This window comes from Sciurus vulgaris (assembly GCF_902686455.1).
Source record: "Sciurus vulgaris genome assembly, chromosome: 8".
In the NCBI taxonomy this organism is placed as follows: domain Eukaryota; kingdom Metazoa; phylum Chordata; class Mammalia; order Rodentia; family Sciuridae; genus Sciurus; species Sciurus vulgaris.
In genome coordinates, this window is record NC_136468.1 from 124,221,229 (window position 1) to 124,235,850 (window position 14,622).

The window sequence follows — 14,622 nt, forward strand, 5'->3', positions numbered from 1 at the left end:
ATGTACCATCTTCATTGGACACAATGGGCATCCGCCTGGGTGCTCCTGATTTCCATCAGGGACTAAATGCCTAGGCAGGATGTTGGCATGTCAGGACCTGGCTACACTGATGTGGGGCTATGTAGAGACTGCTGTGGGAATGTTAGAATGGGTAGTTAGACCTGAGCAGGGGATTGGGGAAAGGAAAATAGGGCTCACTCCGTGTTGAGTGACAAAAAAAACCACTCCGCCTAGGTGACAAAAAACTACCTATAAGCCCCCTCCTCCATGCCAATATTGCCTTCTTAAAACTAAAAAGAAATGGATGTAACCAGCCTACGGGACTTTCCAACTTTGGAGCAGCACAGAGCACTGAGGCACAAAGTTAATGGGATAGAGAAATCAGGATAACCACCCCAACTACATACACATAGGAGGAAGGTTTCCAGGCTAAATATAAAATACAAACCCACCAGGTGGAAAACCTCACACCATTTCCTCTTGGGATAGCCAAGGAATGTAAACGTACTTTCATTTCTCTAAATAAACCCTCTATGCTTTTTCTATGTTTCCTGAATGAAATCTTTCTTTTGAGAAGACAAGAACTGAGAAATATATCACCTAGCAACAGGGACATCACTAGCTGAGCTGTCATTAACTGGGTCTTGGGTTATAGTTCAGTGGTGGAGCGCTTGCCTAGCATGTGTGAGGCACCAGGTTCAATCCTCAGCACCACATAAAAATAAATAATTAATTAAATGAAACATTTAATTAATTATATGAAACATTTAAATAATTATTAAATTGTGTATTATGTATTGTGTCCATCTACAACCAAAAAATTAAAAAAAAAAAACAGATAACTTCATAGTAGAGCTACTCATATAAGTCTAGAAAATCTGCTTTTTCCTAAATCTCTACCATCCAAGGTTATTTTCCCTTCCTGAAACACAATAATGTTCACATGGAAGTAATATTGTTTGTAATTCTTCTGTTTTATTATTATTATTATAACAGGTTACAGAGGAAATTCCTGGTGGAAATTACATCAGGAGTCCATCCAAGGACTACAGGTTGACATGTCTTCTTATCTACAGGAAAGATCTCCCTTGTGAATGACTTCCAGACCCATCAAGGAAAATAGGATGATGGCACAACCCCAATGACCTCATGTTTCTTCTCTGAAAGTGTATTCCTTTCAGCGGAGTGATCCACTCTAACAGGTGTCCTGGATTATGCATGTGCTCAAGGTAAAGTTTTTGTATCTGGAGGAACAATCTGGCTCTAGAAGCCCTGAAGAGGTGACAGTGCCTTCCTTGTTAGGTAGCTCGGGAAGTGGCTTCTATGACCCAGAGAACCTTACCTTAATCGCTGTGTTTGCTCCCCAGGGGGAAATTTCTGCTGGGTGGGGGCTGCACCACACACAAGAGCTTTGCCACATCCAGTGCATTTATTGGGTCCACATCACCCACCCCATTGTCCTCTGCACCCAGAAGACTACTGGGCACATAGTAGGTGCTCAGCAAGTGTCTGTTGAACTGGATGGCAAAGGGCTTCTCTTCACCATGCAGTCTCTGGTGTTCTAGGAGGTGTGAGCTCCAGTTGAACATTTCACCACATTTATTACATTTAAAGGATTTCTCTCCAGAATGAACCTTCTGGTGTTTAATAAGACAATGGTTCTGGCTGAATGCTTTGCCACACTCATGACATTTATAGGGCTTCTCTCCAGTGTGGATCCTCTGGTGCACAATGAGGGACGAGTGGCAGCTGAAGGCTTTCCAGCACTTGCTGCAATCAAAGGGTTTCTCTCCAGTATGGATCCTTTGGTGCACGATGAGGTAAGAGTGGGAGCTGAAGGCTTTCCCACACTCGTTGCATTTGAAGGGCTTCTCCCCACTGTGGATCCTCTGATGCACAATGAGATACGAGTGGCAGCTGAAGCCTTTCCCACAATCAGTGCACTTGAACGGCTTCTCTCCTGTGTGGATTCTTTGATGGAGAGTGAGGCGTGAACGGTTATTGAAAGCCTTCTCACATTCATTACATTTGAATGGCTTATCCCCGTTGTGGATTTTCTCATGCACAGTGAGGGACGAGTGGCAAGTGAAAGCTTTGCCGCAAACATCACATTTGTAGGGCTTCTCGCCAGTGTGGATGCGGTGGTGCCGGGTCAGGTGTGTCCGCTGGTTGAAGGCCTTGCCACACTCACTGCACTTGTAGGGCTTCTCCCCAGTGTGCACTCTCAGGTGCATGTTGAGCAGTGAGCTGCAGCTGAAGGCCTTCTCACAGGTGCTGCACTTATAAGGCCTCTCGCCTGTGTGGATACGGTGGTGCACATTGAGGGACGAGTGGCAGCTGAAGGCTTTCCCACACTCACTGCAGAAGAAGGGTTTCTCACCTGTATGGATCCGCTGGTGCTCAATGAGGTTGGTGCTCCATGTGAAGGCCTTGCCACACTCGTTGCATTTGTAAGCCTTCTCACGGCTGTGCCAGCGCTGGTGCAGCATGAGGGACGCGCTCTGGGGGAAGGTTTTCCCACACTCATTGCACATGAAGAGTCCAGGCCCAGTCCCCTGTGGCCTGTCTGCTGGTGGGTATTTCCCACACTCACTTGACCTGAAAGACTTTTTCCCTGTGCATGCCCTCAGGTGGTCTTTAGTTATACCCTCAGAAGACTGGATGTCCTTCATGCATCTGGCAGGAGAGTGTCCTTCTGTAGGGGCATTTTTCTGGGTGAAGAGGATGCACCCCAGGGGAAAACTCTCCTCAGATTTGTTATGCCCCCAGTAGTTCTCCTCTGTGGAGATGTCTCCATGGTTGGTAGGTACTCCCTTCCACAGGGCAGCCTCATTTCTCCAAAGAGTATCTTCCTGGGCTTCCCAGGTCCATGCCTCATCGGGGCTGGTGCTGTGAAGGCTAGTTCTCTTTAGCTGCTCCATCATAGGCTTCTGGGATGGTTCTTTTTTGAAAAAGTTCTGCTGTTGAGAAGATTCCTCCTTCATCTCAGGCATAGGCTCCCGCTCTGTAAGAGATTGAAAATGGAATTTTCTGTGAGCAGGTGGATGTGTGTCCACAGAATTCAGATTGGAGAGCTGACCTGGAGATGCAGATAAGCCCAGGAAAGAAAGTAGAAACCAAAAGAACCAAAGAGCTTGAGGGCCTGAAGGCAGAGAGACACCAGAGGCAGAGAGCAACCAGGATGAGCTACATGAATAAGATGCAAAAAAAAAAAAAAAAAAAAAAAAAAAAAGGGAGAGGGGGGGGAAAAGAGAGGAAAATGCTAGAGAGCATGAAAAACCAGCCAAGTGAGAAGCCAAGGGAATTCCAACATGGGTAGCTTCAAATGAGTACCTGGGGGCTAAGAAAGAGGCAAAGCTCGGGGAATCTGAGAATCAGTTCACAATTCAATCATTGAAAAGTCCACTGATTGACTATTATGTGTCAGGTCAGGAGGTGGGTGTACTTAGGAGTCTGAAGATGATTAAAATTTCCCTGGATGCCAAAAGGGAAAAAGGATTCCCTATTCTCTACCTCTCTTTAGCATTTTCTTTAGAAATTTGGGACTGCAAATACTTTGTCTAGCTCTGAGATGCATGTACCTCTTTTTAGAAGCACAGGAAACCTCTTGCCAGCTTTACATCCTGGAACTCATCTTTCTTGGAGTCACTATGAAATGTGAACATGGAGGAAGAGGGTGGCATCCTGTCTCCCTGTCTCTGTGGCAGATTAGTAACTTCATGCTTGTCAAAAAGATACAAAAAGCTAACAGTTTTCCTTAGACAAAGGCAAGTGATATGTGTGAGGGGCACTGCATTGGATTAAACACTCATTCAATAATGAAGCTTTTTTTTTTTTTTCCCCTTCTACATCTGTGGAGAAGTATTCTGGGCTGGCAGGAGATTTTATTTCTATCAACAGCTTCATGTAGAACAGTGGGCACAGCTGCACTGTGGTACAGTGTGGGGCCCCCAACCTGTTCAGAGGAGCTGGGCAGGCAGAACTGGCTCAGGAAGGATGGACAGCAGGCAGCCAGGTAAAAGATAAGGAAGAGGTGAACCTATCATCAAGGGAACAGTGCACAGAATCTCAGAGGCAGGCAAGAGAGAGTAAAACAGGAGGAGGGAAGGCCAAGAGGTGGCCATGGTGAGGAAGACAGGTGCTGGGTGATGAGACACCTGACACATACAGTTCTGGCAAGGAAGACTTTCTACACAGAGGACAACATGATCTAAAGGTGTATCATTTTTTTTTTTTTGGTCCTGGGGACTGAACCCAAGAATACATTACCACTGAGATACATTCCAAGCCCATTTTATTTTTTATTTTGAGACAGGGTCTCGCTAAATTGCTGGGGGCATCACTAATTTGCTGAGGCTGTTCTCAAATTCGGATCCTCCTGCCTCAGCCTTCTGAGTTACTGGGATTACAGGTGTGTGCCACCATGCTTGGCTTAAAGATGCATCTTAAAGATGGACCTGGTGCTGTGTACAGAGGCTGGAGAAGTTGGTCAGCAGGAGATCATGTGATTAATAGAAGGAACAATGGCAACTTGACTAGCACTGTGTCTGTGACACAGCAGCAGACTCAAAATATATTTTAGAAGCTAAAATTGAGGTTCTCTTTGCTATTGATTGAAGGTACAGGAATGAGCATGGAGGAAAGGGCAAAACCTCAGCAGACACTGAGGCTTAGGTGACCAGTAGAAGCCTTTACAAAGACAGAGACAGGAAAAGGAATTTCCTGTCACACAGTCAGTGCCAACACATGTGGAAGGAAGAAATGGAGGGAGGGAGGAGGTGAAAAGTTCTAGAAGAGCATGGAGAAGGCACAGATGGAGCCAAGGCAGTGGAACTGAGGAAGGAAAACAGGAGCTGAGATGGGAAGAGCCACACAAAGAGGGTGCTGGGGGGCCAAGGGTACCAGCCTTCTTCTACCTGTGTCATCTGCTCACCTGAACAAGCCCCTCCAGTGGCTTCACTGTGTACTTGCCATGGCTCCTCACCTCGTTCCAGATGGGAGATGACATCTGGCTTGCAAACTGGAGGCCCTGCTTATAGAGAAGAAATTGTCAGGGCTAGATGTACTATGGCTTTCAAACCCAGGCAACCTCACAGGACAACAATCCATGTATTATGATAAGGCATTGCAAGGGTGCACCAGCTCCAAGAAAAAAGAAGTTCTCTAGGCCCCAAAGTGGTGAGGGGCTTCAGGGGACCCAAGTGAGCGTGCATATTCTGAAGACCCCACATTACACCCTCCCTTCTCACCTGAGGAATGCTCTAGGGCCGATGGATTAAAAGTCCCATCATTCCTCCCCTAAGCATTCCTCCATTTCCTCCATGCTCCTTGCCCCAGGACCAGTCCCGGCTCCAAGAAAGGATGCTACGGGCTACCATACCACACTCTGGGAATTTCTGGAGTGGCTTAATCTGTGACCAAGTGTCCTGAGGCAGAGGCCATGTTTTCTAAGTCATGCCATGTTCAGTACCAGCGTTGGTACTGAAGGGATTCTCAGTAACATCTACCACGTGGAAGAAGACCAAGAGCATATGCCCAGCCTTGGCGGAGCCATCTTACCAAGGGCAAGAAGGTTCTGGTAGTTCTCCAGCATCACATCCCTGTATAGCGCCCTCTGAGGAGAGTCCAACTGACCCCATTCCTCCTGAGTAAAGTTCACAGCCACATCCTTGAAAGTAACTGATTCCTGAAATGACATATTTTCTCACCCATTCAGGAAGGTAATGATTCTGTGTTCATGATTCCAAGGCAGCCACAATTAACTAAGGACCTCATAATTACAGTGTTAACCTCAGCTGGCCTTCTGATAATCATGGAAAGTTGTGTTGCAGATACTGATCATGGATGGGCTAAAACCCAGGGGCATGTGGGGCAGTCAGAATTGGCATGGACCTCCCACTCTGCATTCTGGACTAAGATAATGAGGTTGAATAGACACTGTGGTGCTCTTACAACACAACATACTCTGGAATCTTCACATGACTGCTCTAACATGTCCTAAGTGAGATGCTATGCTTTCCATGATTAAGAATCTCAAACACATAAAACTTGAAAGACAGTACAAAGAGCCCAGCTACTATATTCAGGAATCATTGCAATAAAATCCAACTCCAGGCTGGAAACCATTATTAAACTCTAAGGAAGGAAATTTTGAATCAGCAAATTCTGTGTCCTAAGGGTCCAAGAGAGCAGACATTTGGTGTCTTTACATGACCACACTTCACTCCTTCTTGACTCACACATTCCTATTCCCTCTATTCCCATTCTGCCTGGCATCCTGGTTACCACCCTGCCCTGGACTTTGATCCTTAAAGCAGAGGGGTTTTTTTATTTGTTTGTTTGTTTTGCAATATTGGGGATTGAGCTCAGGGACACTCTACCACTGAGTTACATTACCATTCCATTTTATTTTTTATTTTTGAGACAGGGTCTCACTAATTTGCTAAGGCCGGCCTTGAATTTGTGATCCTCCTGCCTCAGCCTCCTGAGAAGCTGGGATTACAAGCATGTGCCACCATACCTGGCTAGCAGTGGTTTTATTGTGTGTGTGCTTGCAGTGCTAGGGATTGAGCCAAGGATCTTATGCATGTGCTTTGATCCTTGAAAGGGTCAAACTGATGCCTGGTGTTTTCACTGCATCCCATGATGAACTGCAGAAATATTTAAGAAATTTAAGAAAACCAGTACTCAAGAAAGCAAAATTTGCAATGTCCAGTATCCAATCAAATAACTAAAAGGAGAAAAGTTGATAAAATTCTAGGAATTAAGAGAGTTCTAAAATAGTATTGGTTTACCTCAAAAGAAGGGAAAAATAGAGAAGCAAAACAGATATGATATATAAAAAACAAATAACAAAATGACAGATAGAAATCTAACCATAGGGACTGGGTTTGTAGCCCAGTAGAGCACTTGCCTAGCATGTGTGAAGCACTGGGTTTGATTTTCAGTACCTCATATAAATAAGTAAAATAAAGGTCCATCTATAACTAAAAAAATTTTAAAAAGAAATCTAACCATATTAATTATCACATTAAATGTGAATGGTCTAAAAGTTACTTGCAGTAACGTCAGCTGAGGTGGAGATTGTCAAATCAGATTAAAAGAGTGAGACCTGGGCTACAGATGTAGTTCAGTAGTAAAGCATTTGTTCAATCCCTGAACTGGGGGGAAAAAAAACCAGTAAGACCCAACTATATGCTAAGCTACAGAAACCCACTTTAAACACAAAGACAAAGATAGGTTGAAAATGAAAGGGTAGATAAAACCCTGCAATTCCAAATCCAGAGAAAACTTAAGTGGTTGTATTAGTGTCAGACAAAGCAGATTTCAGAGCAAAGATTGTTCATAAGATATAATCCATTTTTCAAGTGTCTTCACTTTTCTCAAAATTTATCAGTTTTTAAAAATTGATACCCAATCAAGGATCATGCCCTGCATTTGACTGTCATGTCTCTTGAATATCTCATAGAACTAAGAGCATTCTAACACTTCCCAGATGCTAGACTTGTCTCACAATATTTATTTATTTATTTATTTTGCAATACTGGGGATTGAACCCAGGGGCCTTCTACCACTGAGTTACATCTCAGACCTTTTATGAGTCAGGGTCTTCCTAAGTTGCCAAGGTTGGTCTCAAATTTGCAATGCTCCTGCTTTGGTCTCCTAAGTTGTTGGGGGTTACTGGTATGTACCACCATGCCTGGCACAGAATGTTTTATAGCTTTCTGTAAAATCAGTGTTCTACCTTTTTATAATCAGATCTCACCTCTTTTAAAGTGGAAAATTAACAGAATCACAAAATTCTAAAAAGAAATCAAAGGACCATCAATCTGGCAGACTTTTCATTGTCCCATGCACCCCTGTAAATTCCATCATGGGGATAGTCAGAGAACAAAATGAGGTGCAAAGTTCAAAAGCTGTAAAAGGAAGGATCTGGGCCCTATTTGGCTACAGAAGTGGCATCAGACCAATTCAAATTGAACCCATGGATTCTCTAAATCTCCAGGTTTTTCCATGAACGCCCCATGCCAAGTGCTGGGTGTACAGAAAAGCACACAGGGATGAGCCTGCTATCACCACTCTTACCCCAGTGCTTCCACCTGCCCCTGTCTGATTCCATCACAGCAAACTCCCCCAACCTTCCCCTGGACCTGCAAAAAGCCCTGGCCCACATGTGGTGTGTTATCTACTTGGTCAGGGTTTCATTAAAACCACTACTCAGCGCTCCCAGCAGCATCCCCACTCATAGGACTGAATTAAGGAACATTCATGAGATTTCATCATATGTCCACCTGGGGAGTCATCTGGAGTTTCTTCAAATGGACCTATTCCCATTACCCAGAGCTTCTTGAAGACTGGACAGTAGGTCCCTTGTAGCGGGTGAGGGAGGCTGACTGAAGATGCAGGGAAAGAGAAATAATGTGCCAACCCTCTTTATAAAAAAGAAAGAAAAGACACTACTCACCTCAGATCTGGCCGCTAGGAGACCCCAACCTGATTTATCCTCTGGATTGTCTTTGGGGGAAAGAGCAGGGTCCTGAGCGGAAAGAGCTGGGGTTGAAGAAATGAGTTAAGGGGGCTGTTTTGTTCAGCTACCACCCTCATGGCTGAGCTAAAGCTCACCCAGCCCCAGCACAGTCAGGAATCAGAAAGAAGGCAGGTACCCCGCAGGTAGGTCCAGTGGGGAGCAAGCCTCAATATCTGGCACAATCTAATACAGCTTCAGGGTTAATTCTGCCTCTCAGCATCCCAGATACTTTAATAAAGGGGAAAAACACTTCCATTCTTTTCCTCCCATCAGCATGCTGGGGAGTGGGAACAAATGGTATCCCAAGATGAAGAAGCAGGGGGACTGATTTGCTGGGACTTCTGGGAAACTAGCCTGATCTCTTTGAGTGTCAGTTTCCTCAAGTGAAAATCCATAAACCCACAGACTAAAAGAGCAAAGCAGTACCTGTCTCCTCTGGCTTCAGGGCCAGGGTCTCCATAGTGGCCCTCCGCAGCGTTCCCCGGGGGAGTGGGCAGTTCTGTGGCCTCCTGGACCCCAGGTTAGGTCTAAAGAGGAGGGTCCGAGGGCTCAGGGAAAGCGGCCTGCAGGGAAGCCTCAACGGGGTCGCAAACGTGCTCACAGCGGCAACACTGCGCGCCCGGGCATAACTCGGGCTCAGGCAGGCTCAGCGTACCCACTGTACCCCACGCTGGGCTCACGCTCCAACACACCAGCTCACAGACACACCTACTCCGGGATCACACTCAGGCCCCATCACACACACGCCCTGTCACCCCGTCACACACTCTTCCAGGAGAACCCACGTTCGGGGACTCGCTCGAGGACCAGAGCCAGGTCTCGGGCTCGACCGCCAAGAGCCAGGGAGCACGGAACAGGGTCGACAGATAGGCCCGGAGACGGACGGAGAGATCGATGAACTGTCGCACTGACAGGCGAGAGAGCAGAATAGCTTCCTACAAAAGGACAGCGACAGCCACAAAGAGCAGCCCAGCGACCACCGCGGGAAATTGCGCCTGCGCGGAACGAATGCGAACTACATCTCCCAGGAACCTTCGCGCCATACAGGCGGTGACTTCATTTCCCAGAGGGCTCCGGGTACCGGAGCTGCCCAGGAGGCCCAGCTTTCCCGGGGAAATGTATTTTGGGGGCGGCTCCCGAGCGCTCTTGTTGAGCGCAGGCTGTGGAAGGGGTACCGTGGGAGTGGGGAGGCGGATGCATAGGTGTCTAGTTGCGGGAGTAGGTAGAGGTTGGTGCCCGGAATGGTGGAATTGTGATTTCTTTTTTCTCCAGGTGGAGGTTGTTGAATACCGCCCACATCTATCTGTAAGAAAGGCCCAGGTCCCTGGTCCTGGGGATACTGAAGGTGGTGGGTCAGCCCTCGAAGGATTTCCCAGGGTCCTGTCCCCGCTGTTCCTCCTTCAGCAAGACACCTGAGACTTGTGGAAGGGGTCTTCGGATTTGGGAGAATCCCAGACCTTTCTTAGGCCACTTAGCCTTCTCTGGTGCAGTAGGAGAATCTGGGTGGGGACCCAGGGATAAGGTTAATAATAGTAACAGCAAGACATATTTCTGAAACAGAACTTCCCCTCTCTTTTGAAATTAAATTAAAAGCTCCAAATTGTTTAACTTCCAATGGAGGTCTCCTGGACCTGGTGGGGACTGGGGAAATTGAGACTGTGACGTATTTCCTGCCTTTTGTCCCACTGTGCCTCCTCTCTTACAAAACCTTTTTGTGTCTGTAAGTTTCTGAAGACAGAGATCTAAGGAAAAAGGTCTCCTTTCTCTTCAGAGCTGGCTTTGAATTAAACTTATTTTCCTTCGTCAGCTTGACTTCTGAGTTGTTGGGTTTTTTGTAATTGTTTTGGGACTGGGGATTGAACCCAGGGGCACTTAACTGCTGAGCCACATCCGCAACGCTTTTTAATTTTTTTTAGACAGGGTCTAAGTTGCTTAGGGCCTGGCTAATTTGCTGAGGCTAGCTTTGAACTTGTAATCCTCCTGCCTCAGCCTCCTGAGTTGCTGGGATTAGAGGTGTGCACCACTGACTCTGGTTCTCTCCTGGGTTTTTTTTTTTTTTTTTTTTAAATATTTTTTAGTTGTCAATTGACCTATTTATTTATTTATTTATTCATATGTGGTGCTGAGGATCGAACCCAGGGTCTCACACATTCCAGGCAAGTGCTCTACCACTGAGCCACAACCCCAGCCCTCTTCTGAGTTTTAATGGAGCTCCACAAGCAGTAAAGTCTTTCCAATCTGATTACACTTCCAAGAACTGAATTCTGACAGAATGCTTAGTAAATTTGTTAGCTATTATTAACCCCTTTAAGAGAGAAGAATCTGTGGTAGAGGTAGGTGGGGTACTTGTCCTGAGTCCCACAGCCAGGGAGAGACTGAATAATTCCAGGATATTACCAGAGTCCTAGTGAGAATTGGTCTGGATTGGGGTGGGGGAGGTGCAGTCTCAAAACTCATCAGACTCCCACTTTGACCCCAGCTTAGACTCTGTGTCCAGTGCCCATTTTGGCATAACACCCCTGCTGAGTGCAGAACCAGTGTCCAATAGCACAGCGTTCAACCCCAGGACAGGAGCCTGGGAGAGAGTGGAACTGTGTGCACATGGTTATAACAAGTCTGATTGTGACTGTGTGTGTGTGTTGGCTGATATTGTGGGTTTTTTATATATGTGAACCTATGTGACGGAGTCTTACAAGTTTGTTGGCATGTGGCTGTTGGTCACATAATATGGGAGTTTTTGTATAAATGTGGAATTGTATGTTTGTGTCTGTGGATCCTATAGGTCAACACATTTATATATGTATGCATGTCCATTAAGTACATTTCTGACTGTATTGCTTTTACCTCACATTTTTTATCTGTCTTACCATCTTGGTGTGCTTCTGAGAAACTGTAACATGTGCTTGTGCATAGATGAGTCTGTGAGCCTGTTTGTGACTTGTTTCACAATTTTGGGATATGTCTGGATGAATGTGTGTGGAGCCTTCTGCACATGGGAGGGTAATGTGTGCACCTGTGTGCTTGCTTGTGAGTCTAATGTGATTTCTTCTGTATATATTGGCATTTAGCTGTTGACTTAATGATTTAGCCAGAGTCTTCACATATGTGTTCACGTGTATGGTAAGGGTCTCACCATGGGCACACAGAGCTCAATGAAGGTATAGGTGTGTATTTCTGCAAAATGCCCCTCTGTGTGTTCATCTTTATGTGACTGTGGATGATTCACAGTATCTTCTATAACTGATTGCCTGGGTTTATTCTGTGTGACAGTATTTATGTCTAATATCAGTGAGTATGTAAAGGACTGGGTAGGGCACTTAAGTCAAGAGTTGATTAAGTTTAACCTAAAATTTTCACATAGATAAAAAGAGATCCCAAGTCATATTCTGACCCATGAGTTCCCCGTCCATGTAAAAGTTGGAGGGCTGACTAGTAGAGCTCTGTGAAACTCCAAAGATATATGGGCATTCTGCCATTATAAATTTAAAACATTTTTCTAGATTTAAGATTTTATTTTTATTTTTATTTATCTATTTACTTTTTTTTTGTACTAGGGATTGAACCCAGTAGTGCTCTACCACTGAACTACATCCCCAGTCTTTTCTGTTTTTAATTTTGATACAAGGTCTCACTAAGTAACTGAGACTGGCCTCAAACTTGCACTGGGAATACAGGCATGTGCCTGGCCTCTTAATGGAAGATTTTAAAGACAAAAACACATTGTCTTACTACATTAAATATATGAAATCTCAACCTATAAAATGTTTCAATAATTGCAATAATTCTTTCAATAATTGCAAATTAACTTGTGCCAGACTAACCCTCTTGCCAGTAAGAATTCCAGACTTGAGCTGGGCATGGTTTGAGACCAGTGTTAGCAACTTAGTGAGACCCTTTTAAAACTTAAGGAGACCCTGTCTCAAAATAAAAAAATAAATAAATAAAAAGGACTGGGTATGTATAGCTCAGTGATAAAATCCCCTCTGGGAAGAAGGAGGAGGAAGGGGTTAGGAAAGAAGAGGAGGTGGGAAGGAAAAGGAAGAAGAGGAGTGGGAACAGAATTATTCCAGACTTGCATACAGAATAGATCTCAAGCAAAAAGCAATAGTCTGAATGGGTTGAAGATACAAGATCAGTTTGGAGCTTCCAGAGTAGTTCTAAATTGAGAGGGAATGTTCAGAAGCTACTCAAATCCTGGTATGGCTCCTAACTGTACAAGACTCCAAGGAACCCAAGGGAAAGCTTTAATAGGACACTGAAAAAACTGAGTAGAGATTTCAGTAGAATTTGGCATTCAAATCTCACCAATAAACTTGTTAAATACACATTCCATTGGAACCACCAAAGTTTCATTCCTAAGGGGATAAGACAGAGGGCCATACCCTAGGACTAAAGGACAAAATAAAGTAGATTTACCTGTAAAAACCTATAATGAGGGGCTGGGGAGATAGCTCAGTTGGTAGAGTGCTTGCCTTGCAAGCACAAAGCCCTGGGTTCGATCCCCAGCACCGCAAAAAAAAAAAAAAAAAAAAAAAAAAACCTATAATGAAGCTTCCATAGGATCAAGGTGAGCAATGTAACTGTGTGCCTGAATGATACTCAAGACTCTTTGGAGGAAGATAACAGAGTTCAGAATCTTTTCAAAGTATTATTTACAGTGAACAATATAACTTAAAAAATTACTAGACATGCAAAAAAGAGAAATATGACTCATCAGATAAAAAACTTAGAAAAGTCACAGATGATACAAATGATGCATTTAACAAAGTGTTTGACACTACTATTATAAATTAGAAAAAATAGGCAAACAGGTAAGTGAATGGGGAATCTCAGAAGATAAATTGATTCCTAATAAGAACCAATTTGAAAAATTTTTGATGTAAACAGGTTAGTAGAAACTATTTGAAACTAAAACAGAGAAAATGAAGTGAGAATAAAAATGAAAAATTAAAAAATCACAGATTGGTGGGACAATATCATATGGTTTAACACAGTGGGTATTAGCAGGGTGTTTCTTGAGGGTGATAAGGAAGAATCTGCTCTATGACCCTCTCATAGATAGGGTGATTAGACATCTTTCCTGGCTCTTGGCTTGTAGAAGCATTACTCCAATCTCTGCCTACATTTTCACATGACATTCTTCCTGTGCATGTGTGTCTGCCTCCAAATTTTCCCTTTTTATAAGGATATCAGTCATATTCGATTAGGGTCTACCCTAATGACCTTATTTAACCTATTAAAACATATAGGGTCTTCTGTAAAGACCCTATCTCCAAGTAAAGGTCACACTCTAACACACTAGATGTTAAGACTTCAACATATTAATTTTGAGGGGGCTACAACCCATAATATGTTGATTTATATATATGTATATAAGTATATATATGAAAATACTTATATTTTTAAAAATTAGAATTTTCAAAATCTCTTTAATATAATAGAAGATAGCTGTATTTTCATATTTGCTCTACCATTCACTCTGATGTGATATCACATATTATATAGAGTAGAAAATTCATCAGACACAATTCTTATGAAAAAATAATATCCCATAGGTATCCTAAGTGTGCATTAAAGAATCCTGGTGTTCCCTACACAATATTTGGAGAATCACTGGTATACCATATATGTATTGGAGTTCTAGAAAGAGAAAAGAATAGATAGGAGAATCATTTGAAAAGAGATTGGCCACATTTTTTTGTTTTCAAAACTGAAGAAAGATGTCAACTCTCCACAAAACTCAGTGAACTCCATAAAGGATTAAAAACAGAGGATCATACCTACTTGAAAACAAAAGATGAAAAGCATCAACAACAAATACATTCCATTCATGGTAACAATAGAAATAATCTTGGCTAACCTCTCCTCAGAAACAATGGAAATAAGAAAATAATGGAACATAATCTAAAAAATGTGAAGGAAAAAATGTCAACTGAGAATTTCATATCCAGTGAAATTATTTATACATTAAAGGCAAACACACACACACACACACACACACACACACACACACACACACATTTTCAGAAGATTAAAAACAATTTATTCTAAGCAGTACAGGGGAGTTCTTTAAGCCAAAATAAATGATCCCAATT

General features: G+C 43.6%; 1 protein-coding gene across 4 annotated transcripts; it reads right to left on the reverse strand.

Annotated features, from left to right (window-relative positions):
* Positions 1 to 963: 963 nt before the first annotated feature.
* ZNF74 (zinc finger protein 74) lies at positions 964 to 9,531 on the reverse strand. Of its 4 annotated transcripts, XM_079151859.1 has the most exons (6): positions 9,313 to 9,531; positions 8,954 to 9,054; positions 8,465 to 8,550; positions 5,560 to 5,686; positions 4,934 to 5,032; positions 964 to 3,004 (listed from the first exon to the last, which is right to left on the reverse strand). In XM_079151859.1, the coding sequence occupies exons 2-6, from the start codon at positions 8,985 to 8,987 to the stop codon at positions 1,344 to 1,346; spliced, it is 2,007 nt and encodes a 668-aa protein (XP_079007985.1). In that variant the 5' UTR covers positions 8,988 to 9,054; positions 9,313 to 9,531; the 3' UTR covers positions 964 to 1,343. The 4 variants fall into 4 exon arrangements, with proteins under 4 accessions (XP_079007985.1, XP_079007986.1, XP_079007988.1 ...); XM_079151860.1 differs by having other exon boundaries at positions 4,934 to 5,029; positions 8,954 to 9,530; XM_079151862.1 differs by lacking the exons at positions 5,560 to 5,686; positions 8,954 to 9,054; positions 9,313 to 9,531 and having other exon boundaries at positions 4,934 to 5,029.
* Between the last annotated feature and the right edge of the window lie 5,091 nt (positions 9,532 to 14,622).